General features: G+C 45.1%; 1 protein-coding gene across 3 annotated transcripts in view; it reads right to left on the minus strand.

Moving 5' to 3' along the window:
- Nucleotides 1-26,167, minus strand: part of TRRAP (transformation/transcription domain associated protein) — a 157,927-nt gene that overhangs the window by 82,888 nt on the left and 48,872 nt on the right. For all 3 annotated transcript variants that reach the window (XM_035131728.3, XM_035131726.3, XM_088657252.1), the window contains 13 exons: nt 25,704-25,823; nt 23,851-24,015; nt 22,770-22,951; nt 21,485-21,683; nt 20,021-20,149; nt 19,364-19,630; nt 18,143-18,349; nt 15,527-15,685; nt 15,280-15,414; nt 14,979-15,089; nt 13,340-13,486; nt 4,216-4,429; nt 3,287-3,412 (listed from right to left, as the gene is read on the minus strand). In XM_035131728.3, coding sequence (XP_034987619.2) covers nt 3,287-3,412; nt 4,216-4,429; nt 13,340-13,486; nt 14,979-15,089; nt 15,280-15,414; nt 15,527-15,685; nt 18,143-18,349; nt 19,364-19,630; nt 20,021-20,149; nt 21,485-21,683; nt 22,770-22,951; nt 23,851-24,015; nt 25,704-25,823 — 2,161 coding nt within the window. The remainder of the gene's footprint in view (nt 1-3,286; nt 3,413-4,215; nt 4,430-13,339; nt 13,487-14,978; nt 15,090-15,279; nt 15,415-15,526; nt 15,686-18,142; nt 18,350-19,363; nt 19,631-20,020; nt 20,150-21,484; nt 21,684-22,769; nt 22,952-23,850; nt 24,016-25,703; nt 25,824-26,167) is intronic.

The raw sequence follows: 26,167 nt of genomic DNA on the forward strand, positions 1-26,167 counted from the left end.
CAACCTGCAGGCCGGTATATAACAAGATCCCCCAGCCCAATGAATGGTGGCGGATTGTTCGGTACAGTATACAACAAAATGTTTGACTAAGAAATCACCAGTAGAAACAAGCCAAGCGCTCTCTCTGTGAATGTTCAAATGACTTCTGAACATTTCCCAGGGTAGGTCTTGCATTTGACAACTGACGAGGCTCTACTGAATGCAAAACAGCCAGACTGCTATCTACGGAGGCACCTCCTGCCCTCACACCTGCGGCAGGCCAAACGCTTCTGCTGTCAAAACTCAGCCACTTAATCTCCAAGGCTCTTGCTATCAAGCCATAACTCAGTAATTCTGCAGAAATCCCCCAAATGATTTAGACACTCCAATTTTGGTAGCCAAGAGATTAAGTAACTTATTCTGCTTATTTCCCCCTACGCCTCAGCCTCCTGCCTCCTTTTCAATAAAGCATGCTTGTCATTTTGCATCTTATAAGGGTCTGCACTTTGCTTATAGAGTTGCTGGGATTTGGGGGGGATGTCCTCAGTAACAGTGTGTACTATCTTGGGGGGGGGGGACACAACAACACTAGGCTCTATAACCTTGGAGTGTTCTAGACAAATGATAAGAAGTATCTTTCTTGGTTAGTGTGTTCTACAGCACAACCTGACACCTGACAAATAGGCAATTCCCAAAGTGAAATTACATCTGTCTACCCAGATCACAGGCTAGGATAGTGAAGGACATTTGCCATTTAAAGCAGCCAGCTCTCCAAGCCATTGCAATTCCAGGCCCCGCGTTATTGACAGAAGCAATTCTGTGGCAAGCTGAGGATAGACCCAACTTGCCAAATTGTTTAATCATTTCAACACATCCGTGCTACCCGCTCAGGCACTTTGACAAGAGACAAAAGAGAAACCCACCCCCTGCTTGTTTAATCAAAAAGTTAATATGTGAATGAAAGAGGAGAAGCTTATTTGCGGATGCAAAGGATGAGCATTGTCTCTGAAACGAGTCTATTGTACTGGAAAACAAAGAAACAGAATAGGTCTGGTGATCATGTGCAACTTGCAGCCAACATATAAGCTTATTAGTTTAAATAGTGCTTTTGAAACAAACTGTAAAGGGATGAAGCTAAAGAATGTGTTGGTTATTTTGACCCAATGTGTGGATTTTAGCCTTTATTACTTTTGTTGGTCATGTGAAACACTTCTCTCTGCCCATTCACTCTCCAATATGATCTCCTCCTTTGTGACTCCTCCAACTAGCCTAGTCTTCTCCTCTTGTCATCATTCCCCTGCGCTCTGGAACCAGCTCCATTCTCCTAGCTATCCTGCATCTACTGGCCAGCTGCCTTCTAAAGTCTGCTCTTCCACGATGCCAGAATTAAGCAACCTAGTGCCCTAGAGAGGTCATAAGACTCCAATGGCCAGCATGGCAGATGGTAAGGGAGTGGTGGTCCTAGAACCTAGAGGGCATCAGAGCTGCTCAACCAATGGCAGCAAGAGAAGCTCAGCCAATCGTTGCCAGAGACCTCACTACAAGAGGCCTGTACATTACACCCAAACCATTGTCCTGGCTTATCAATCATGGGTTTTGCAAATACATTATAGAAGTGATGCAATTCTTGACCAAATGTATTGGGGGGGGTTGAAGAAGGAGACGACACTCCTACAAGATAAAATGGATCTTGTCAGCTAGGTTTGAACAGTTCAAAAGGAACATAAAGCAGGTCAAAAAGCTTAAATTGTCTTTGACATGAATATATTTGAGGCTATTAAGCAGCTGGACAGAATAAGTAAATATTTTATTCATTAACACTTGATGGCTTCATTCATAAAAAAAACCCCACATATTCCCAAGGAGAAGCCTATTCTACAAACAACATCTGCTTTCGTTATTTTTCTTGAGCCATCTGCTAGAGGATCATGAATGCTCTAGCCACATTTCAATAGCCACTTATGATCCATTAAGTGTCAGATTGCAATATTCAATGTGTGGGTGGCAGCTTATCTCTTCCTTTTTAGTTTATCTTATTATGGTGCCGTTTGTTCGTAAAGGCAGACGTGAGGACACCTTGTCCCCACCTTTATAGAAACCAGAGCAAAATGAATCTAAGAATCATAGAATTATAGAGTTGGAAGGTATCTCAAGTATAATCTCTAGTCCAGGGGTAGGCAACCTAAGGCCCGTGGGCCGCATGCGGCCCAATTGCCTTCTCAATCCGGCCCATGGACAGTTGGGGAATCAGTATGGTTTTACATGAGTAGAATGTGTCCTCTTATTTAAAATGCATCTCTGGGTTATTTGTGGGGCATAGGGATTCATTCATTCCCCCCCCCCCAAAAAAATATAGTCCGGCCCACCACATGGTCTGAGAGATGGTGGACCAGCGCACGGCTGAAAAAGGCTGCTGACCCCTGCTCTAGTCCAACCCCCTGCAATGCAGGAATATGCAGACAACCCATATAGGGATCAAACCCGAGACCTCGGTGTTATAAACACCACGCTCTAACCAACTTCGGAGACTGGCTATCTGCTGAAACTGCAGGCATCTCCAAACAGGAAAAATAGCAGTGGCCAAAAAAACGCTGCCTACTGGGCAGAGCAGGGGTAGCCAACATGGTACTCCCCAGATATTATTGGACTACAACATTGATCCCTGATCACTAGCCATACTGGATGATGTTGATGGGGTATGGAGTCCAACAACATCTGGAGGACAGCATTTGCCAACCCTGAGGGCCAGAGGGCCAGGCTAAGGCCAGATCCACATTCAAATCCTCACTCAGCCATGAAACGCATCAGGCAATTTTGTGCCACCCACACATTCCATCTAACCTACCACAGATTGTTTTTGTGATGATAAAAATGGAGGCGTGCTAGGTAACCTACCCTGAGCTCCTTGCAGGAAAAGACAACATATTAAAAAAATGTAAGAACATGAATGTTAACAAAACCCATGCTTAAAACAAAATCTGTCAATTTTTACAAGTACTATCAAATTTGGTTCTTGTAATTAATGCAAGAATCAAATCTCTTAAAGATGTGTTCACACATCTGAATTTTTCCTAACTCTCTGGAGCAGATTTAGGGCATGTGCAGAAAAAAGAGGAGGAAGCAAAGTTCTGTTACACAGCCAAAAGCACTTACACTAGAACTGTTAAGCTGAATATCTTCTTTGCTGCTTTCATAATGCCCAAGCTTTAAAAATATTTGACAATATATGATCAGTCAACTGGCCGAATCTGTTTTGACCAGTCAAATGCCCAGCCCTAATAACATAACGTACCAGGCAGGAACTTACCAAAGAGTTGAGAAGGATTGGCATTTGTAGCTTTTTCATAATTAGTAAGTCCTTCATAAATAACTTTCCCAACGGCTGCGTAGAGACACTCCAGTTCTTCATACTTTGAGGCAACACTTGAAGTACCTACGCCACAGTTAACAATAAACCGAACACAAGATAGATTCATATGTATTTATTTCTGCTGACTTTCATTCAAGCGGTGAGCACATGGACGCAAATGTCCACACGTGGATTTCACCCCTAGCCTGAAGTTTCCCATCCCTGATGAAGCTTGCTGAAGACTTTCTGGAGAACTGCCACTGCTTTGTGGCATTTTGGTGGGCCTAATAAAGATATTGCCCTCCTGTAGGACTTGGAATTCTCCATTAGTGAGTTTCTGCAGCAGACTGAGGACTTCTCTTCACATTTCCTACTTGAAATGTAAAGAGCTTGCAACCTCTCAAGCAAGGGGGTGGGGGTCTCCACTGTTATACATATCTCCCAGTTGCAATGTTAAGACTTCTTACTTCCTCTTCCCTCTCATCCCGTTAGCTAAAGTCTAGCTTTACACCCAATTTCCCTTTCTTGTCTTATTAAAATAGCCATGTTTAACAACTGAAAAACTGCACCTTCAAAGCAGAAAAATGGTAATTGCAAAAGACATTAAATTTATGACACGCATTTCTTGAGCCAAAGTAATAACTGCCACAGGTTATTAAGTTTTTATGCCACTGGATAATGATGTATTTCTCATGATTACTTATTTCAACTTTTTCTTTTAATTGGGGTTGAAAGTGCAAATATCTAAAAAAAAAAAAGGCCATAAAAACCGGCACAAATGAGAGGATCGCATATTTGGAGAAGTTCCGCCCTTTTCCCCTGGTCACACAAGGTTTTTTTCTAAATAAATAAAGCGGGGAGCAGGGGGCTGCCCCTCCCCAACATACTTGGTTCTGTAGGAAAGTTGCTCATTAAGCGAGAAAGGAGGCTGTGAACAGCTCTTAGAACTTTGGTGTTTCCACATGTCATGCAAGAGGCAATCCCTCGCTGCAGAGGTTTGAAGCTACTCAGAATAGCTGGAGACTGGAGTACGGTAAGGAGAAAGCTGAGAACCTCCAATCCAGTACAGATATTGGCAAAGTTGGCCTGGTTGGGCTGTTCCTGGAATAAGACATCAAAAGACAGATAAAGATTAGCAGTCTCTCCCACTCTGCCATACTCACATACATGCACACAAACCCCACATACAAGACATCCACAAGAAAGTGACCTCAGGATTTAATGTGAGGGTTTTAATTCTTGCATCAATCATGTCCAAACACTTCAGGGCTGTGCGGCAAAATACACTCTATTCCTGAACAGAATATGCTCTTTGAAGATGGTCAGAATCACATTTAGAATACACACATGGAAGGGAGGAGAGAGGGGTTGCGCCACAATCTCCATTTCCAACCTCTTTACATTTTTTGATTGTGGTCACATGGTCTGAGACACTGCAGTCTTCATCCAGGTAGAGAGAGACCAAGCTACTGAACACCTGGAGGTCAGAGATGGGGAGCTCACTTTGTGATCCCACTTCCTACACATCCCTTCCGACTAACCAACACTTTTTCTCTATAGTAGATCGAACTCTCTGAAAAGAAGCTGTCGTCCCACTGAACCAAATAGGAAAACCAAAACTATTCTACGATTCGTTTTTTGTCCTTAACATTAAAGAGTAATGCGCTATTAAAACTAGTTGTTCACTTGATTTTTTAAATGTGTTAGGAAGCAGATTTAAAGCAAAAGCAAAGACTACCCTTTTCTCAATTCACAAACATATTAGTAACTGCTGATGGAAAGCACCATTTAAAGAGACCTTCCTGGGTTTCTCCTCCCCGTAAGACAGAATGCCTCTACAGGAGTAGCCAATGTGATGCCTTCCAAAAGTTGTGCTACAACTCCCATCATCCTTGATCATTGGCCATGCTGGATTGGGCTGATGGGAGCTGTAGTACAACAACATCTGGACAGCAGCACATAGGCAACCCTTGGTTTAAGATGCCAGTTGCAACACAGGCAGTTGCAACACATGGTCAGTATACGTCTTGCTTCTGCAAATTTTCTGACATACCTGGCTAAAATTCATGACTTTTAAGATTTTTCCATTAACAGTCTTAATTCAAACATGTAAATAGGTATACTTCTTGGGTAAGAAAAGTTTGTTTTTCCTGCACGTATGCATGCCCTAATTTTTATCTCCACCCCCTCCGTTTGGACTTCAAGAGATTGTTACAAAAGGAAATAGGATATTCAGTACCAGGCTCCCAGTCAAATTCCCCTTGATGATACTCTTTGAATGGAAGCTGGCCATTTACCACAATTTAGAAAGGAATCAAATAAAAATTTATCTGGGTCAGTAGCTTAAGAGTGACCTTGTCCATATTTTGTCTTCAACTGCAGTGTGCAGCTGGAATCTCCTATATGAGCCATCTGGAGCTATTTTCTCTGTAAGTTTTTTCCCTTACATGGCAACTCCTCTCTGCTTGTGACTTTTCATGGCCTGAACTGTGCAAGCTGATTTGAGAGGCAGGGGAGACCCTCACAGGTAGATGATTTCACTATGCTGGGCAAGTTATCTTAAATAATTTTGTTACAGGTTTGCAGGGGACAAGGATCCCCTAAAATTCCTGGGTGTCAGGTTCTCCCCATAATTTCTGAAATTTGTAAATGTGGGGTTTGATCATCAAATGTAGCAAGGCGTTAGTTAAGACAGTGTTCCTCAAACCTGAGACTCCAGCTGTTGTTGGATCACAACTCTTGCTAGCTAGGGATGGTGGGAGTTGCAATTCTTAATAATAATAAAAGTCCTTAATAAAAACTGGAGGCCCAAGTTTGAGAAACACTGCCTTAAAAAATAAGTCAAGCCAGCTTCCTCAGGAGCTTGGCTTAGAGAGCTGCCATCAAAGGACAAAGGCAGGTGATTACACAGTCATTACCCTGGCAAAACATGAGACTTTCAGCATCAGAGAAGAAAGGGAGAGTGCCAGGTTTACAGGGGGCTTGATGTCACCACCGGAGAAAGTGCCTTTAGCAGGAGGCTTTTGAAATGGAAGTTGCCAGGGTGATTGGGGGTGGGGGGAGATACTGGAAGCTGAAGGGGAAGTGTTGCTTTTCTGCAAATGCTTCTGGGAAGAAGATGGAGGAAATGGAACTCAATGGGCACTGGTTAGGAGAGGCTGCACCAAAAGACAGGCCCATGACTGGCTGCCACTTTGGACCAAAGCTTGTTGAAGCTATGAGAGATGCAATAAGATACACTTTTGGGGTTTAATGTTCTGAGCCCCCTCCACTGAAGACTTCAGGTATAAATATATGCAAAATAAACCATATTTCTAAAGACACTAATATCTGAAATTCCCCTTTCCAAAGCAATAAATTGTTGCTGTTGTTGTTGTTGTTGTTGTTGTTGTTGTTGTTGTTGTTGTGCTACCCATCTTACTGGGTTGCCCCAGCCACTCGGCAGGTTCCAGAATTTTTTTAAAAAACACAATAAAATGTCAAATATTAAAAACTTTTCTATACAGGGCTGCCTTCAGATGTCTTCTAAAAGTTGTATAGTTGTTTATCTGATGGGAAGGCATTCCATAGGGCGGGTGCCGCAACACAACCCCTGGTTAAGTGCCAAGACCCCTGGAGTCCCTTTCTACCCCTCAGCAGAGATTGGGGTGGCCCATAACAAAATAAATAAAGCCTCTACATTCAGAGGACACTCAGTTACTTGTGATCTATGAATCCTCCAATTATTCTATGGAAGCTGACATTCTTACCACATCTGTAAAAAGATCTGCCATAAGGGCTCCACCTTTCCAACATTTAAATGCATTAAGGAAGACTGCCGTGTTAAGCTGGGCTGGCGCTAAGTACCATTGATGGAACAATTTATAGCAATTTCCCCCCCCCCCAAAAAAACCTGATGGTTTCAGTGATCCTGGTTTGACAGAGTGAAATGATTCGTAATCATTTCTAATCCCTACCTTTACACCAGGGTGTGCTAAGGCACAATTTGCAGAGGACCACTATTTCACAGGTTACGAGCAATGTATCTTCAGGTTCCCCTTCCTGGCTAACTCCAGAAAGGAGCAACTATTAAATAGGCACCTATCCATTTCGCTTAAAAAAGCATTGGGGGGTGGCAATTGTTCAGCGCGTGTTGATGGCATTGCTATGATAACGTGAGATGTAAGAAGTAACCATACTAAATATTCTGCGGCTTTTCTTTCTCCCAGGTGAGAAATTATGTCCTCTCCCCCCACATACCCTGCCCTGGAAATGAAATCTCTTCACCCCTTCCCTGACAATATATGAAATAGTACCTCTGATGTGCACTTAAGGAGACTGACACATTGGTCCCGTTCACGTTCAACTGGGGTTTTATCAAAGGGGCCATTGATAGAGTTTGCACCCAGGTTCATTCTCTGGTCTTTCTAGGCGAAAGAATCAGATAGCAGGTGATGGAAAAGACCCAAGATCCTGGAGAACGGCTGCCAGTCAGGGCAAAACATACTGGGCTAAATGGAATCATAGAATGGGAAGGGACCCCCAAGAGTCCTCTAGTCCAAACCCCCTGCAATGCAGGAACCTCAACTAAAGCATCCATGGCAGATTGCCATCCAACCTCTGCTTTAAAACCTCTAAGGAAGGAGAGCCCACAACTTACCAAGGGAGTCTGTTCCACTGTCTAACATCTCTCACCATCAGAAAGTTTCCCCCCGAATGTTTAGTCGGCATCGCCTTTCTTGTAACTTGAAGCCATTGGTTCGAGTCTGACCCTCTGGAGCAGGAGAAAACAAGCTTGCTCCATCCTCCATGTGACAGCCCTTAAGGTATTTGAAGACAGGTATCCTATCTCCTACGGGACACAGGTGGCGCTGTGGGTTGAACCACAGAGCCTAGGGCTTGCCGATCAGAAGGTCGACGGTTCGAATCCCCGTGACGGGGTGAGCTCCCATTGCTCGGTCCCAGCTCCTGCCAAACTAGCAGTTCGAAAGCACATCAAAGTGCAAGTAGATAAATAGGTACCGCCGCTACAGCTGGTGGGTAAACGGGGTAAACGGCTTTTCCGTGTGCTGCTCTGGTTCACCAAAAGCGATTTTGTCATGCTGGCCACATGACCTGGAAGCTGTACACCGGCTCCCTCGGCCAATAGAGCGAGATGAGCGCCACAACCCCAGTCGGTCACGACTGGACCTAATGGTCAGGGGTCCCTTTACCTTTACCCTATCTCCTCTCAGTCTCTTCTTTTCTAGGCTAAACATACCCAACTCCCACAACTGTTCCTCATAAGGCTTGGTTTCCAGACCTTTGATCATCTTGGTTGCCTTCCTCTGCACATGTTCCAGTCTGTCAATAGCCTTCCTAAATTGTGGTGCCCAGAACCAGACACAGGACTCCAGGTGGGGTCTGACCAAGGCAGAATAGAGCATGACTACTACTTCCTATGATCTGGACACTATACTTCTGTTGATGAAGCCTAGAATAGCTTTAGCTTTTTCTGCTGCTGCATCATACTGTTGGCTCTTGTTAAGCTTGTGGTCCACCAAGACCCCTAGATCCTTTTCAAATGTACTGCTAGTAAGCCAGGTATCCCTCATCTTATAGTCGTGCATTTGGACAAAGAGCCTGGTCTGGTATAAAACAGCTTCCAATGTTTTTGCTCATCTCCTCATCTTTATACACAAAATTCAGTGTCAACATTTGTCAACCACAGTGGAGCAGGCTGTACAAATAACCCACACTGGGCAATGTATCATTGAGTCTGAGAGTGAAGAAAATTTGTATAGCTGCTGCACATTCAGGCTGCATCTTTATGTCCTCTGTGTCCAACAATAGAATGACTGAACCCAGACGTCTTCTATTCAGCAAGCTTGCTGATCATTCTTCAAATCAATTCCATTTGCCTGATACCAAACAGGCCTCCAGTCAAAACGATCTCCCTTCGAGCAGAGGAAAGCAAGACTCCCTTTTTTATTTGGCTCCCAATGTGTGCTACCTTTGTTGCACGACGCAAGAGCTTCTGACAAGTGCTAGAATAATAGATATGCATTCAATTATTCAGAGCGGGGAAGGTAGGCCAAAGATAATTCTTACAGCGCTGTGTAATACTGTTTCATTTGTAAGAAGGAAGACAATGTGCAGAGTAGCTGTTAAGTAATTCAGTTTGATCTTCCCCAGCGCAACTAACATTCGTTACTAAGCACTGAATTTTAATGGGAATGCTCTCCAGTTGACTTATAGAGCAATCAGAGGATGGCATGTAAAAAAGCTGTAGGTTTTCTTCTAAAGTCACCATAGGGGAAACAGCTGAACTCAAAAGCCAGTGTACCAAAAAGAAATCAAAGCAAAAACCCCACAGCCACAGTGACCTGCAAGAAAAGGTTAACTTGCAGTTCAGCTGCTGTTAAGACGAAGAAGCTGAAAAGTTAAGCACCCATCACAGGACAATGAATCGTAGCTCAAAAAAAACACCTCAATTGCAACCTGGAAATGTGAATGCATCTCCTGCTATGAAGATTGCTTTCTTTACCAAAAAAAAGGGGGGTCTAACAAACATATCCAAGAAAAGAACTGTGATATAGTTGTTTGTTTGAGTGACCCAATTTCACTGCTGAACAAACATTTGCAGGTTGTCTTCCAAGCGTCGAGCAACCACCACCATCCCAAAAATAGAAGCGAGGGAAATGGCAACTACCCTCCACTTGATGAGAAGAGTGCAGGGTCTTTCTAGCCTGTGTCCCAACCAGAACCGCTAGTGGTCAAAGTTGATGAGCGCTTAGCCCAGCAACATCTGGAGGACCTTAGGCTCCCCAACCCTGTTAAGAGTGATGGATTACAATTGAGGAGACCTCAGCCCATAATCCACTCAGTCATGAAGCTCATTTGGTAACCCTGAGTTAGTCATTCTCCTGCTCACCTACCTCACAAGGTTGTTGTGAGAATAATATTGCACGTTACTCTGAGGAAGAGCAAGGCCTCCACTTTTGAACCACTTAGGATTTACCTAAAATCAGTCCCATGCAGGGCTGTCGGCAAAGTGAATGGAGAAAATTGAGAAACGCGCCTTGGAAGCCATTCAACGTCCGAGGCGTGTTCGAAAATGGAAGCATTCACTTCCGGGTTTGGGGCATTCGGCTTCCGAAACGTTCAGCAGCCGAGACGCTCGAAAACCGAGGTTCCACTGTACACTTGCTCTGGGCCTTGGGCGGCTAAGTTGGGCGGCAGCAAGGGGGCGCCAGTGACTGCCTGTTTGTTGAGTTGTTAACATTATTTTAACAAGACTCCCATCCCGGACCTTGGACAAGTTCTGCATGGGCCTGCCTAAAACGTAGCTAATGAGAGCAAAGTAGAAGAGCTTATTCTCTCTCTGGCTGCTCCTTTTACCTCTCTAGGGAGTCCTACCTTGCACATCAAGACCCATAGCTGGTACGCTGTGAAAGAGACCATTGTGTCAACCGATTCGTAGCGTTTTCAAGATTTGGATGTCTGTGCAGTCTGAAAATAAACTATGAACTCATCCATAGCCTAATTGCCACATTTTGCAATGCAAGCCGCAGTCAAGAGATATTTATTTTATTCATTAAATAGACATGTATAGTATAAGCTCTATGCTATACACACCAGCTAATGAATAAAATAAATATTCCAGACTGATGCTTATAACGCAAAATGTGGCAATTAGCATCAAAACACAGCAACGGGTAAGGCTATTGCTCATACCACTGGTATTCATTAGGCAGCTGTTAAGGGTCAATTTGGATGCAGAACATGTTTAATGAAACACATTACTGGTGTGGATAGATGTTTAAAGATACGAGCTTCCCTCTCCTGCAGCTGTCCACATTTTCAGATTACTTTTGCATGCTTCAGACACACACACACATCCCACCACAGTCACACAACCTAGTTTCCAAACCAATTCTCCCATTTTCCAGCTCCTTTCTACACACATACATGAAGCAGCAGTGTCAATGTTGTTGTTGTTGTTGTTGTTGTTGTTGTTGTTGTTGTTGTTGCCACAGAGATGTTTGGCAAGGCTGACCTCAAGGATACAGGAAAAAAAAGCCAAGGGAACAAGGCTGCAACAACATCCCTGTAGGAAACACAAGGGCTCCAGGCCGCCTTTCTTGACACATTCACTCGTTCATTCATAAAATCTATAGCGTCTTGTCTCCTCTCTAGGCAATACTGCTCAAAAGCAGCTAACAAAGGCACGCAAAACAAAACAAAGATCCAATCTATAAAACGCAATACATAAATGTGTATCCAATTAAGTCCTCCTCAGAGCAGACCTATCAAAATTAAGGGACCTGAGATAGACATGTTGATTAATTTAAATGGGTCTACTCCAAGGAGGGCTAGCCCTGGATACAACCCCAAAACAACTTTTAAAAGCCAAAATAATCTGAACAGAAGTAAAGCCAAAAGCCAGTTGGAAAAGCAACAACGGCATTGTACATGTCAGAAAGGAAGAACTTTGAACCAGAATTTGAAGGTGGTGCCACAGAGAAAGCCGTTTTCTGCATCTCCACCAACCTTAATTCAGAAGACAGAGGCATGCGCAAGTCCCTCCCCTCCACAACAATAGTCCTTAACGGGCAGGAAAATTCACATGGGAGCAGGTGGTCCTTCAAGTAGCCTATTTCCAAACTGTACCGGACAAAGTGAATTTCCAAAGTGAATGCCTAAAGAGGTTCCTTGGGAGGTTGGGCAAAGGCTACCTAGAGTCTATACCATCAGCTGAGAGCCTCCACACTTGCTGAAAAGTATACACTGTGCATGTCCCCATTTACTTTTTTTAGTTACTACAGATATGCTAACTCTGCCCCAGTCCACGAAGAACTTGCAACCAGCAAGCCTTCACCCCACCTCAGCAACAGACAACAACTGCATGGCAGCGAGATTAATGCAGCCTTTTAAATAAGCCACAAAGTTACTGGCCTGCTAAGGGGCTAGATTACTGCATTGCCACGTTGGACACAGAAGAGGGGAACCATCTTTTCTGTGTCCAGCATAGAAACCTGGGATACCAATCACTAAGCAGAGGTAAATTATAATAAGTGTGCTAACAGAGTGTGCTAACAGAGGAGGGTCAGAGGTGAAGGATTGACTTTCCCTCCACTAAGCTAGAGGACACAAAGAGTGCTGCATCCCACTCGCTCACTTGTACAGTGGTACCTCTAGTTAAGAACTTAATTCGTTCCGAAGCTCCATTCTTAACCTGAAACTCTTCTTAACTAGAGGCGTGATTTCACTAATGGGGCCTCTTGCTGCCACTGCGCCGCCGGCACACGATTTCCGTTCTCATCCTGGGACAAAGTTCTCAACTCGAGGTAACTCTTCCAGGTTAGCAGAGTTTGTAACCTGGGGCGTTTGTAACTCGAGGTACCACTGTATTTTATTTCCTTATTGCCTAGGAAGTTGTTAGATGCAAGACTGGGTAACTAATAAGGACAGATGGTTGGAAAAGGAATACAAGTGTAGTAGAATCTTCTTCCTCTTATTCTCACAGCAGTGATGAGGAAAATTCTCCAGGAACTCAACATTTTAAAAAAATACTTGCATAAAATACCAACATCTCATCAGTGTTACAATGCTAAAACTAGCATTCATTTCCAATTCTCAGCGGTTGACTTTTTATCCTAATCCTGGTGTCAAGAACAAAGACAAGAGTAATTATTTGAGACTATAAATCAATTCCATTAAGCTGAACATTTACCAAGTCATGACATCAAATTAAATTGGCAATTAAATAGGCTAACATGACATTTCAAGTTCTCTACAGCGAGCACCACACTGTTTACCTCAACACATTCTCAGGATCTTCTCTCATATATATATATATATATATATATATATATATATATATATATATATGAAGCAATACATTGGGTGCATATATATATATGAATGAATCAATACATTGGGTGCAACATGACAACTCGTAACACACACAGGGTACTTTATTAAGCATTTAATTATATTGTTTCTTACTGATGCCTCACAAAGTTGTTTAAGGCTGGGACATGAACCTACCACAGTCATTAGAAGCTTATCAAACCACTGCAGTTTGAGCTCTGATTTCGGCCACATGTCTGGTCGTAAAGCTGTCTTCAGAAGGTTGACACAACGTCGAGAGAGCAATTCTCCTGGAGACCCAGCCGTGTTTGAGTTGTCATTTACCTAGAAATGTAACAAGAAAATTGACTAAAGAGCAAATATTATGACTGTTGTTGTCAATATAATAACAACAACAACAACAATAATTTCTATACCACGCTTCCTCTAAGGATCACAGGGCAATTTACAATATAAAAACACATAAACACAAAAATATATACCATGGTAACAAACAAAACAATACCCCCCCCCCAACACACACACACACACAACACAGAGAGTTTAAAGGGCTCTGCAGAAGTTGCTGGACTATAACTCCCATCATCCCACTGGCCATATTGGTTAGCACTGATGGGCATTGGAACCCAACCACTGCAGGGCCCTAGGCTGCCCATCCCTGCTGTATAGAGAGGGACAGAAGATGACAAGCTAGACTTGCATGCTGAAGCAGATTCCCCCTACAGAAAAGCCCCACCGTTTAACAAATGCAAACAAAAAGGGAATTGCTACTATGAATTATCGTTTGTGGATCTGAACAGAGGATGCTTCTCTGAAAGGAGGCCCAGCGGGCTATTACTCCTGCTTCTGTGTGCCATAGGGGTTGCTCCCCAACTAGAAGAAGGCACAAAATGTATAAAAAGCACTTCAGGGCCCAGAAGAAGAGCAGATTCACCCCACAACACCTGCTTCAGTGGTGGCCCAAAGGACACGGGAGGTGGAAGGATGTGCCTGTTTGGACAGAAGGGGCTAAGTAGAAGACCTCCTGGAGGTGGAGGTGGAAGATCTCTCAAACCTACTCCAAGATTTGGGAGATCTCCTCCATTTCTGGGCCCTGGGATGCTTCTTATGCATTTTGTGTTTTCTCCTGGCCAGGGAGGAACCCCTATGATGCATAGATGCAGAAGGAAATAGCCCCCTGGACCTCCTTTTGGATAAATCATCTCCTACAGGACAGCCCCCGGTGGCAGCACCAACAAGAAGGCCTCACTGTACTGGAGAAAGCACTCTTTTAATTACAGCTGCTCTGGTTACAGTTTAATTACAGAGCACAGTGTCGGAATACGAGATTAGCAGAAACAAAGTGGAGACTGGTGTGCTCATTCTAAGCTTTAATTAAGCAGTGTATACAGGACAAAAGTGATCATAACGTCCTCTCACTTCAGCTCCGGGAGAGAGAGCACAAAGTAAAAAGTACAAAAACACAACAGAGCGGAAGAGCTAAGGCTAGCTTCCGTTCTCAGGCTTTCCAAGCCTAGATAGTAAACACTTGCATGCGATGTAACAGTCACACATCAGCAACGGAGGTGTGAAATGCTAACACACAGTTCCCCAGCCTAGTCTTCCTCATTGCCTCCTTCCTATGCTAGGCATCCCAGTGGGGATGAGAAGCAAAGCATTCTGCAGCCCGCAAAAAAGTCCCACTCCACACTGCCCATGAAAAGTCCAAGGGAGGAGAAGAGCAAGTGGAACACTGCAGATCTCCCTTCAATGGAGCAGTGATGCTGGCTTTTCCCCACCAACCAAGCAAATCATACTGAACAGAAGTGCACAGTACCTGGCAAGCAATTCTAATGAGGAAGTTGATGACCGTATCCGTGTGTTGCTTGTCAATGGGCTTTGAAAGGAGCGCATCAGCCCCAGGCAGCGATTGGCTGCGTCCGAATACCTGGATGATAATAATAATAATAAAGCAGCACATCTGAAAGCACATTTGACATGGAAAAGGGACGGCAATTTGCTGTGTCCTTGTTGAAACATGCACAGCTCACCAAGAAGAAGACATGCAAAGAAGTACAGGCAGAGTTGAATTTTGTCTACAAGGAAATGGGGGGGGGGAGGAGAGATGTGACCCTTACTGCACTTATTGCCCCCGTCGCAGTCCTGAACCGCTTCACTTCTTGGCCCGAATCGACCGAAAGCCCCCTCTTCACAGCAGATGAGGCGGAACTGGCTCCTTCGCTACTGGCACCCTGATCCATATCGGAATCCGGCTTTTGGGGAGAGAGGGGAAAGAAGAGCCAAAGAAATTGAACTCAATATGGGATTTCTATAGAAAGGCCAAGGATTCCGTACCAGGCAGCGAAACAGCTGAAGTCCTCTTACCTGCTGATCTTTGATTCTTTGCAATTCCCATTTGATGACCACTTCTGCCAGGTCCACAGCCAGCTTCCTTTGCTCGATAGTAACACTGGGAGTGAAGCCCAGTCTCTGCATGGCACTCACCATGTGCTGCACTAAATGGTGCCTCACCGGATAGTAAACCTGTGGAAATTTCCCCCATAATTATTGATATAAACATATATATTTATACCCTGCCTTTTACCTGACAGGGACTCAAGGCTGCTTGCAGATAAAATAAGAACAGGTAAAAACCTAGAAAAAAAACATCATTAAACATACATAATTACAATGAAAACAGCATGGCACCAGTCATTTCATTAAAAGCAGTCAGTTCCAAAAAGCCTCCTAGAATAAGGACTTCACCTGCCAGCGGAAGGACAGCAAGGAGGGAGCCAATCTAATTTCACTAGGTAGGGAGTACCAAAGTCTGGGAGCAGCCACCAAGAAGGCCCTCTCCTGCATCCCTACCAAGCATTCCTGTGAGGGTGGCAGGACCAAGAGAAAGGCCTCCTCCAAAGATCTCAGAACCCAGTCGGACAGCTTGGACCTAAGCAGTGTGCAAAGGGCTTTCTAGGACATAACCCGCACTTTGAATTGTGCCCGGAAACAGACCAGTAGTAGAGATGCTGTAACAAGGGAGTCGTATGTTCCCTAGATCCAGCCCTAGTCCACAATCTGTCTGCGGCTCTTTGAGCCCATTCAAGTTTCTAAACACTTTTCAAAGGCAGCCCCACATAGAGCATGTCACAATGTTTATCTCCCTATATAATGTTCATACCTTCTACAAACATGATTTATCCTTCAGAATTAAGAAGGAAGAGAGTTCTCTCTCCCTTCCTCCATTCTCCTGCCACTAGAGCAAAATTAATGGTAAGTACAGGAGCTGAGAAAAATATGTAATCTATATGTTCCCGGGAGGGTGGAGGAATTAGGAATGGACCCCAATCGTCGTGCTTCCAATGATATCAGGAGATACAGGAATCCGATATACGCTCAGAAATAATGCCAGAGATACTTTCCAAGTTACAAAAAAAAACCACCACATTTCAGCCACTTCCAAGCTTTGGGACGCCCATCAGAGCAAATCTCTGAATAACCCTGCACCACACCTTCTGAATGGCCGGAATGTGCCCTTGTAATCTGATAATGCTTCTTGCTTGCGGGCAGGGGGAGGAGTTCATGGCTTTTGCATGGCTGTAATGTAGCACATTGTGTAAAGGTAAGAAAGGCATCCATCCTTCTGCCCACTGCCTCTGGCCCTGGTATCTCCTGGAAGGTAGGTTGCACAGGAGGCAAAGTTGTGCTTGGAGTGTACAAAGTTCCCCACTCCTGCGCTAAACAGCGTTGGCAACTAGGTATTCATCAGGTGTGGGGCAATGTTGCTTTTCAGTCAAGGAGCCTCAGGTTTTTCTAACTGAGCTGATGAATATGCTTTACAGGTTATGAAGCTGGGAGCCATCTAACTCTTCCTCCTCAATTCAAGCTGTGCAAAGCAGGCCTGGGGACACACTGATTCCACCAGTGCCTTTGAAACCTAGCAGGGTCAGAGCACTACAAGAAAGAGAAAAGCCAAGCTTTCTAGTTTGTATACTGTCTTTTAAGCCCCTCTGGCCGATGGATTACAGACCACTTTCATCTCAGGTTTGCAATTCTCTCTTGAGCCCACAGAGCGCAAATCTTTGGGGTATTATTCGAAAGTGACAAAAGAGCTCTCGCAGTAGCTCCAAATGACCAGAAACGCTGGGAGAGGGAGTATTCACTGGACCAAGAGCACAACAGTTCTCGTCCTGCACCAAAATTACTCCCCTGGGCCCTCAGAGGCAATCCAGCCTGAAAATCAACACAAAAGTACCCTTACGAAGTGTTCTGTGCTGAAACAAGCCACTCCAAAATTGATTTGTGTTCTCTGGCATTTAAGAACATCTCAGAGGGTTTGTGTGTGCACTGAAAATTTATGCCACGCAAACGCCACTGATGAAGTTATTTGGGTCAAGGCCAACCCTTTGCATGGCCACTTTATGGCATATTGGGGCGGGGGAGGCACACATTTTAATGCCTAGTGAGAGACAGAGAGAACATTATGGCCGGCATCGTATCCATTCATTACACTGTTAATCCATTTCATGGAATAATGTGTGTGGGAGAAGCTTTTAGACTGGCCACTTGCTCAGAAGGCGCTCAACCAGTAATCAGACCGGATGAGAGGCTGCAAGCTCCCAATCCCCTCCTAATCAACGGCTTATAACCCTCAGAGGGGAGGAGCCCAGTGATGGCAGACGGAGGGGAAAGAGAACTGGTGGGGCAGGATAGGTGCAATTTTCAAACTTGTCCCCTGGTGATTAGGATTTCTTTGGTGTAATGCTCTCCACAGGGAGGCTCGCCCTGGCGCCTTCATTTCATATCTTTAGGCACCAGACAAAAACACTCCTCTTCTCCTGGGCCTTTGATTGCTGGTAATTAAACGATCCATGGCCTTTTAAACTGTGCTGGTGGGGGTATTGTTTCCGTAGGTATTTTTGTGTTTCTATGCTGTAAACCGCCCTGCGATCTTCAGATGGAGGGCTGTAGAGAATTTTAATAAATAATAATGATAAATACCTTGAAGTGCTGGACTATTAAATGCAAAATATGGACTAGCTGGGGAACGGTGTGACCTTCTTCCACTATGATTTTCCTTGTCCAGTGGGTCAGCATCTGGTGGCCATCTTCCATCCGAGCAGGCACTGCTGGCGTCAGAATAGCCATGGCTTGCCGGACAATGGCTCGCGCCTCCATTGCATGAGCCTTCAGGAGGCTGTGAAACACCTGAAGAGGAGGAGAACACAAACAACTGTATAAAATAAAATCCAGAAAAGGAAATAAAGGTACTATAATCCATAGGTTTTCAACCAGGGGGTCTGAACCTGGTTGAGTCGAGCGGCTACACCAGGTGAAGTGCGCTAATGTTCCTGCTGCCATGTTGGATTCCAACTAAGCCTATCTAGACCAAAGAAGGCCTTCTCGGTAGTGGCCCCCTCCCTGTGGAACGCCCTCCCTTCAGATGTCAAGGAGATAAAGAATTACGTAACTTTTAGCAGACATTGAAGGCAACCCCGTTTAGGGAAGTTTTAAATGTTTTTTCTATGGTTTTTATATACATTGGTACCTCTGGTTGCGGACACAATCCGTCCCGGGGTGCCATTCACACCCCGAAAAGTCCGCAGCCAGAGTAGCGCTTCTGTGCACGTGCGAACCGCACAGAACGTTTCTGCACATGCGCACGCGGCGAAACCCAGAAGCAAACACTTCCGGGTTTCCCATGTTCTTAACCTGAAAAAACGCAACATGAAGCGTTCACAAGAGGTACGACTGTATGCTGTAAATCGCCCACGGTGGATGGGTCACCCCAGATGGTTGGCACATCAATAATAACATTGATTGTTATAATGTATTTGGTACATATGTAGCCATATATACGGCCACCAACTTGGATGAATTCAAAACAGGGTGGGACAAATTCATGGAGGACAAGGTTATCCATGGCCACAATCCATGGTTGCAGGTGGCAGTGCTTCTGAATGCTAGTTTTAGAAACCGCAGGCGAGATGCTCTTGGGCTCAGCTCCTGCCTGAGGGTTTCCCATGGGCATCTGAGTGGCCATTGTAAGAATAGGATGCTGGGCTAGCTGGACCTTTGGCCTGACGCCACAGGCTCTTCTTATATCCACACACACTAAACATGTCTACTTCACCAACGTCCAGTTTCAAAAAATGAGGGGGGAGGGGACATGCATAAAGATAGTGGACGCCTTTTAAATATGAATCTACACACACACATTACCTGTAAAACTATCTTCTTGTGGATGGCGAACTTGGCGATGATGTGCGCTAGGAGCAAGTGTCCGCTGTATTTGCAGGCTGGATCCACGCATGCCTTCGAGAGCAGGCAGGGCCAGGCAAAGGTCATGAGGCGCCGCAGCTTGCTGTTGCGGTTCTTGTTGTTGTCGTGAATGTGGTGCGGGGCATGCTCCACGAGAAGAGTGGCAAACTGCAAGAGGTAAATCCTGAGCGAGTCGAGCATGTCAGCTTGCTTTTCTGGATCAAGTACCTGACCCCAAAACAGGAAAAGGAAAGGAATTTCAGGATGCATCGTCAAACAAAGCGCAAGGGGCTCGATTCACCAGGAGCTACTGCTAGGAGCTACCAAGGCTAGAACTGGGAACCTGCAGCTTTGTGCATAGCTGTTCCATGTCTTAAGACCCCAAAGGGCTGGAGAATTTCTCAAGGCAGCAAAGGTTTCCCAGGTAATGGAATGTCTCCAGCCACTCAAGGCTGGCCATAGGGAATCTCTACACCAGGAAATGCCACAAAGGCTTCCTGTTCAAGCTGGGACCTTGCCTTGGAAACAAATGACAGTCCTTACTGATCTCAACTTGACCACCACCCCAACGCCCAGGTTGGGATTGGTTGCTTTTTTCCCCTCCTTAGGCTGAACTACCTTTGTTATAAATACACTGGTGATGCTTTCGGGGTTATCTCCTTCTGGGTTAGGGGGCCCCAGAAGCTGTTCACCTTCTCCCTTTTCAAAGCTGTGCAAGAAAGCTGGATTCAGAATGTGTTGCAGAACCTGCAGATCAGAAAAAAAATAAATCATTTATTTGTTTATTTTGAATGATTTCTGTCCCGGTCTTCCTCCCTAAAAAGATTAAAGTGGTTCACAATAAAAGGAATAAAAAATCAATAAAATGTAATACAGTAATCAAGGTCTCTTCTCCCCTCCCCCCCCTCCGGTAATTCTAAGTTACAATAGTGCTTTTAAAAGCAATTGATGACTGATGCTAATCCATAACTAAAATCCTCAACTATTATGGAGAAAACTCTCCAAGTGTATCAGGCTTCTGCCAACTAAGGCTTAACTCCTTGAAATCCACTTTCTTTGTTCAAATTATGTGCAAGAGAGGTTACTGTAATTATGTGCCACCAAATTAGCAAACCAGCTGCAGATCTCTTATGCTTTCTATGCTTTTATTGTGGTCTTTGGCACTGAACAAGCTGTTGCCTCCGCTTCAAAGTAAATATACAGAAACACAGCAACTATGCTTACAGCAAGATATACTACACCAGGGGTCCCCAGACTTACCGGCGTTTGGGCCGGTTCCCACGGCGACGATTGCGCGGCGGGCCGGCGGGCGGGGGAGTGCGCGCCCGTGCGCATGCGCACGGCCGCTTACTGGCGCGGCGGCGCGCTTCCAGGGTGGGAAAAGCGCCGAAAATCCGTTGTGCGCATGCGCGTGGGCCTCCCCCGACCCGGAAGTGCACCAGAAAGGACTTCTTCCGGGTCGGGAGAGGCCCATACGCATGCGCAGAAAGGAATTTCGGCGCTTTTTTCCCAACCCGGAAGAGCGCTGCCGCGCCGTAACAGCGGGCGGTGGCGGGCGGCGGGGGTCGTCGCGGGCCGGATTGGCAGGCTAACTGGGCCGCATCCGGCCCCCGGGCCGTAGTCTGGGGACCCCTGTACTACACTAAAAAACCAGGGCAATTAATTTTAAATTATCGTAACATTTCAGTGATAAGATTTTTTTTTTAATGCATAACAATGCAAGTAGGAAGCTTCCATGTCCTCTTCTAAAGTGCCAGATAATTGCAAACTTAGCAGGCAGGACTATGACTGATTAGTACCAAGAGTCACTGTGGATCCCTCTGGAAACAAAGCTTCTTCTGCCAAAAAAAGAAAGGCTGCAGGCAAACAGGTATGTCAATATTCAAGAATTGGGGCAATCAAACGGAAGTTGAATAATTGTTGACTTCACCCGTTATTGCTCTTCTTTAGGCTTGGCATTTTCACAGAAGTAGTTCTGCCAATTATCAAACTCTTGTTGACATTTAAGCAAGCAACTTGCATTGCCCACGGAAATGGAACCTAGAAATACTAACCCGTTTTCATTTAAATGATTTGCTTTACCTTGGCCTTAAGCTCATCTCCAAAGTTGGGATCACTGAAGTCAACAAAGCGGAAGAAGAGTGCCCGTTTTTGGGCAATGGTGTAATTTTTGGGAATCTCTTCTTCCATGTATTCTTTTAAGAAAGTCATGTTGCAGAGGAAACGGCCGGTAAAGGCCCGGAGAAGCTGGAAGAGCAGCTCTATGTCACCATAATTTCGCCTAAGGGAAAAGTAAATTATAAAAGGCTAAGCAACATCAAACTAAGAAAGGAGTTCTGAAAAAGACATGCTCTGTATAACGCTGAAGCACCCACATTTCCAGTGGACACCTTACAAAGAAAGCGAGCTCTTACCAGCTGCCCAGCTAACCCAGCATTCTCCTTTCTCTCACCAGCAAGAAGTATGTTCCCATCACTTGTGCACTCAGGTGTGGGGAACCTTGGCCCTCAAGCTGTTGCTGAACTACAACTCCCATCAGACCCAGCAAGCATGGCCAATGGTCAGAGTTGATAGGAGATGTAGCTCAACAACAACTCGAGGGCAAAAGGTTCCCCCACACCTGAGCTAAAGTGAAGTCAGCTTAGCTTCCCCTCTGTTTAACCAGAGCATACATTAGGGCAAGGATGAGGAACCTGTGGCCTCATCAGCCCCAGGGAACAACGATGCCACCATTTTGGCTGCAGAAGGACTGGCACTTATTGGAGAATTGCTATTACAGTCATACCTCGTGTTACGTTTGCTTCATGTTGTGGCTTTCCAGGTTACGAACGCAGCACCCCCAGAAGTGTTTACTCCTGGGTTCGCTGCACACAAGCAGAAGCGCTCTATCACGCTTCGGCGCGCACAGTAGCAGCACTCTACTTACGGACTTTTCGGGTGCAAATGGCACCCCAAAATGGATCACGTTTGTAAGTAGAGGTACCACTGTAGCCTAGGTCAGTAACTGTAGGCCTGGGGGCCAAGCACAGCCTTCCAGCCCTCTCTCTCTCTCGGAACTGTCTCTGGGACAAAGCTTTTGCTAGGCCTGCTTTGTGCCCTGAGTGTTTCTGCCTGGTTGGAATGTGTCCTTGAACTCTGGCGATGCTTCTTGCTTGTCTAGGTTGAGGACAGAGAGGGGAAGGATGAGCATCTGTAGAAACGAGCCGCTTGTAACATTTGCATTGATTGCTCCACCCACTTTTGCCTCTACCCCGGCCACCACTGCCATGTGGCCTTTGGAAGGCTGTCCAGAAGGGAATGTGATGCTCTTGTGCATGAAAGGTTCTCCATCCCTGGCCTACACAGCAGCATTTGCAGATCGACATACTTGCAGTAATTCAATAAGCAGTACGCCAGAAGCTTTGGCTCCTTCCAGTTTGTGGCTGCCATGTTCTCCTTGCGGTGCCTTTCCTGAAAAGCTTCGCTGACCCACACTCGCCTGAGCTGGCTCACTAAGGAATGCTGGTTCGCCAGCCAGCACTCATCGTTCTTCACTATAATACTTATGATCTGTCAAAACAAAAGCAAGGACATGTACGCGGTACTTAAATAGCCCTAAGCGGGTTATTAGTTATGTCCATTTAATGTTTCCTTTCTGGTAGTTCTGGAGAAAGACATTAAGAACTGCTCTCATCTCTTCAAACCATAAGGGAAATGGGATCAAAGCAGGAAGGTGGGGGAGAGGGAGGGAGCAATACAGGAGCTTATCCAGTTTAGAAGAATTTCAAAAGGAGGTCAGATACACACACACACACACACACACACACACACGTGCTGCCAATCTACTATATATATTGGAAAGTGGTTTGTCTATTTGTTTTCTATGCATTCAGACGCCTCTTGAGATATCATTGCCAAACCCGGCATGAGGGTTCCTGAGGAGGCGGCAGCGGACTTTGTCAACATCTGGATGCCAGGTACAATTTTAATTCAAGATGGTGGACCAAAATGTGACTTTGACGTTTTTTGGCACATGTTCAGCTCCCTCTCAATATATCATCACCAAACTCAGCATGAGAGTTCTGGAGGAGGGTGTCTTCATTGTCATTTGGAGGCCAGGTGCCATTTTGAACCAAGATGGTGGAACAAAAAAATGGCACTCCTGTGACTTTACCTGGGCTTTTCTTATGACAGGTCCAAACGCGCAAATTACATTATCTATTTTTAAAATCACATTATTTTCTGGTTTCTAAAAGTTCCTGGGCAGCAGCGGGCACTCCTTGCTAGTAAATACAACAACAAAGGATTAGGAAAAGACTGGTGGGACAAACAGAGGAATGGGGGGAGAACTACCATTGAAATACACCAAGGAGGAATTGTTCTTGGACAGATTCCACAAATCTCAAACCAAAACAGAAGGTGCAGGTGTGAACTATTTAGTGCAATTCGGTAGAGGTGGAATGCCATACCTTGATAGCCTGAAACTGGAGATCAAGGCGCATTGTGCTGGTGCTGGGAGAGCCAGGGCGAACGGCCGCTTGAGTACCGACGGGTATCAATAATGTGATGAAGCGATTTGGATTAGCTGCCAGAACATCACGCAGTGGCTTCGCATCTTTATGTTTTAAAAAGCTCTGGTTTTGAAACGATAAAAGAAAACTCTGATGAAGGCAAGGAATTGTTTCAGAAGTCTGCCAGCAACATACATTGTGCAGTTTTATACATGGGTGCAGTGTCAGCTATATCTGAGCAATCTTACGCTTAAAATTGCTTACTTAAATATCACACATTATTTAGATCGGTCTTCTCAAACTTGGTGCCCTTCAGAAGACAATGGGCTACAACTGCCATCATTAAAACACTGGCCATGCTAGCTGTGGCTGATGGAAGCCAGAGTCCAACAATATCTAGAGGGCACCAGATGAGGAAGACTGAGCTAGAGCAGTGGGCAGACTTCAGGTCCTGATTAGGTCCAAGTCCTGATACAACAAAACACTAATGGAGCAAATAAAGATGAAAGAACTGTTCTAATCCTTCACCTGTACACGCCCTTCCCTACATCTCCTCCTTTATGCAGCTCCCTCCTTTCTTCATGCTGGTAATTATATTTCTTATTATATAATAAAATTGTAATGATGTTTTCACACTGCAGTTTGCATAGCCTCCAATAGGCAGCCGTGAGAACTGCAGCGTGATGAGTTGCCCAGCAGGCGAAAGAGTAGGCAAACAGCCCAGATTAGCTGCAGAGGAAGAGCCAGGACAGGATAGCTCCCCAGCAACTGCCCTGCTCCTATATGAGGTGCACAGTGACAACCAATGATGAAGTTTTTGCCTCAGCAGTGTAGGAGGCCAAGGAGGAGACAAGGCAAAGTAGGGTAGAATGGTTACTGGAGAGCTGCCCTAGGCATCTGTGGCTTGCATAGGCCGTGCTTTGGCAAGGCTGTAAAGTGAGGAGCACAGTTTGACCAAGTGAGCGACAAACAAAATACAGTGGTACCTTAGTTTAAGAAAAGCTTAGTTTATGAACAACTTGGATTAACGCTGCAAACCCAGAAGAAGGTGTTTTGGTTTGTGAACTTTGCCTTGGAAGCAGAACATGTTCCGCTTCCTGTTGAGTGTGTTCCATTTGTAAATTGAGTCCCCCGCTGCTATGGGAAAGCACGCCTTGGTTTAAGAACGGACTTCCTGAACGGATTAAGTTCATAAACCAAGGTACCACTGTAGAATATCAGCAGAGTCAATGGACTAGCTGACCAATCAAAGCACTTTCCTGGAGTTTGGTTGCTGTTGCATGGGGCTCAAGAACCTGGGAAGGTAGAGTGTCTAGGAGAAGGAAAACTCTGATCCTAAACCTCTAGTGCCTTGCAGGATATCTTCAGGAGAATAAAAGGTTAAGTAGTAAACCCTGCACATATACAGAGTGAAGGCCCTAAGATGGTTGGGATGGTGCCTTGTACACCTCCTTCTGGCAACTCCTGCAACCAAGCTGGTGCATTGCTCTGTTTTCGTTTGGACCACATCAGTGAGTCTGGGCAGCCCAGGACCTCCATACACACAGCCCAAGCTTGCTCCTTAAGAAGGTCACTTTGGTGCTGCTAATACAGCAGTCTGACTTCACCCCCAGAGGTGCAATCCATTGTTTCTCAAGACAGATTGATGCCAACAAAAAAACAACAAAATAGCCCTACTTCCCTTCTTTTCCTCTGCTGCAGCCCAATGGCTGCTGCTAGGTGACAGCAGAGAAAGATCTTACACTTGCAACCACCTTGATCATCCACCAGCATTGAAAGTCAATCAAACAAAGCAAAACACCATGAGGTACCATGAACATCCTGCTCCACTGTGGATCATTTAAGGTTGCTTCCATCATGAACAACTCAACCGTCTGTGATGGATGACGCGTCAGAAACTTTATTAATGGTTCCCTGAACGGACTGCCAGCCTGCGAAAACAAATCCCAGACGAAAAGAAGCTTCATTTAGCATGCGGACAAGTTCAAGGCAGCTAGGGTTGCACTCTTGGGTTATGCTTTTCTAAGGACGGCAAACATGCCAGCAACCCCCAAGCCTAGAATTACGGTTTCCTCTCCAGCACGTCTCAACTTTCAGTGTTTTCAGTGGGGAAATGTTTGAAAAGTCATAATATCTGGTCCGTTCTCTCAAGGGCAGACTAAGCAAAACGTTTCTATATAGCTACAGCGGCACATTATATTTCTACATGTAATTCTAATCTGACCACAGGTTTGATCTCCCTCCACTTTATATATGTATGTATTTATGTACACGT

Source organism: Zootoca vivipara, chromosome 13, assembly GCF_965207765.1.
Source record: "Zootoca vivipara chromosome 13, rZooViv2.hap1.1, whole genome shotgun sequence".
NCBI classification, from domain to species: domain Eukaryota; kingdom Metazoa; phylum Chordata; class Lepidosauria; order Squamata; family Lacertidae; genus Zootoca; species Zootoca vivipara.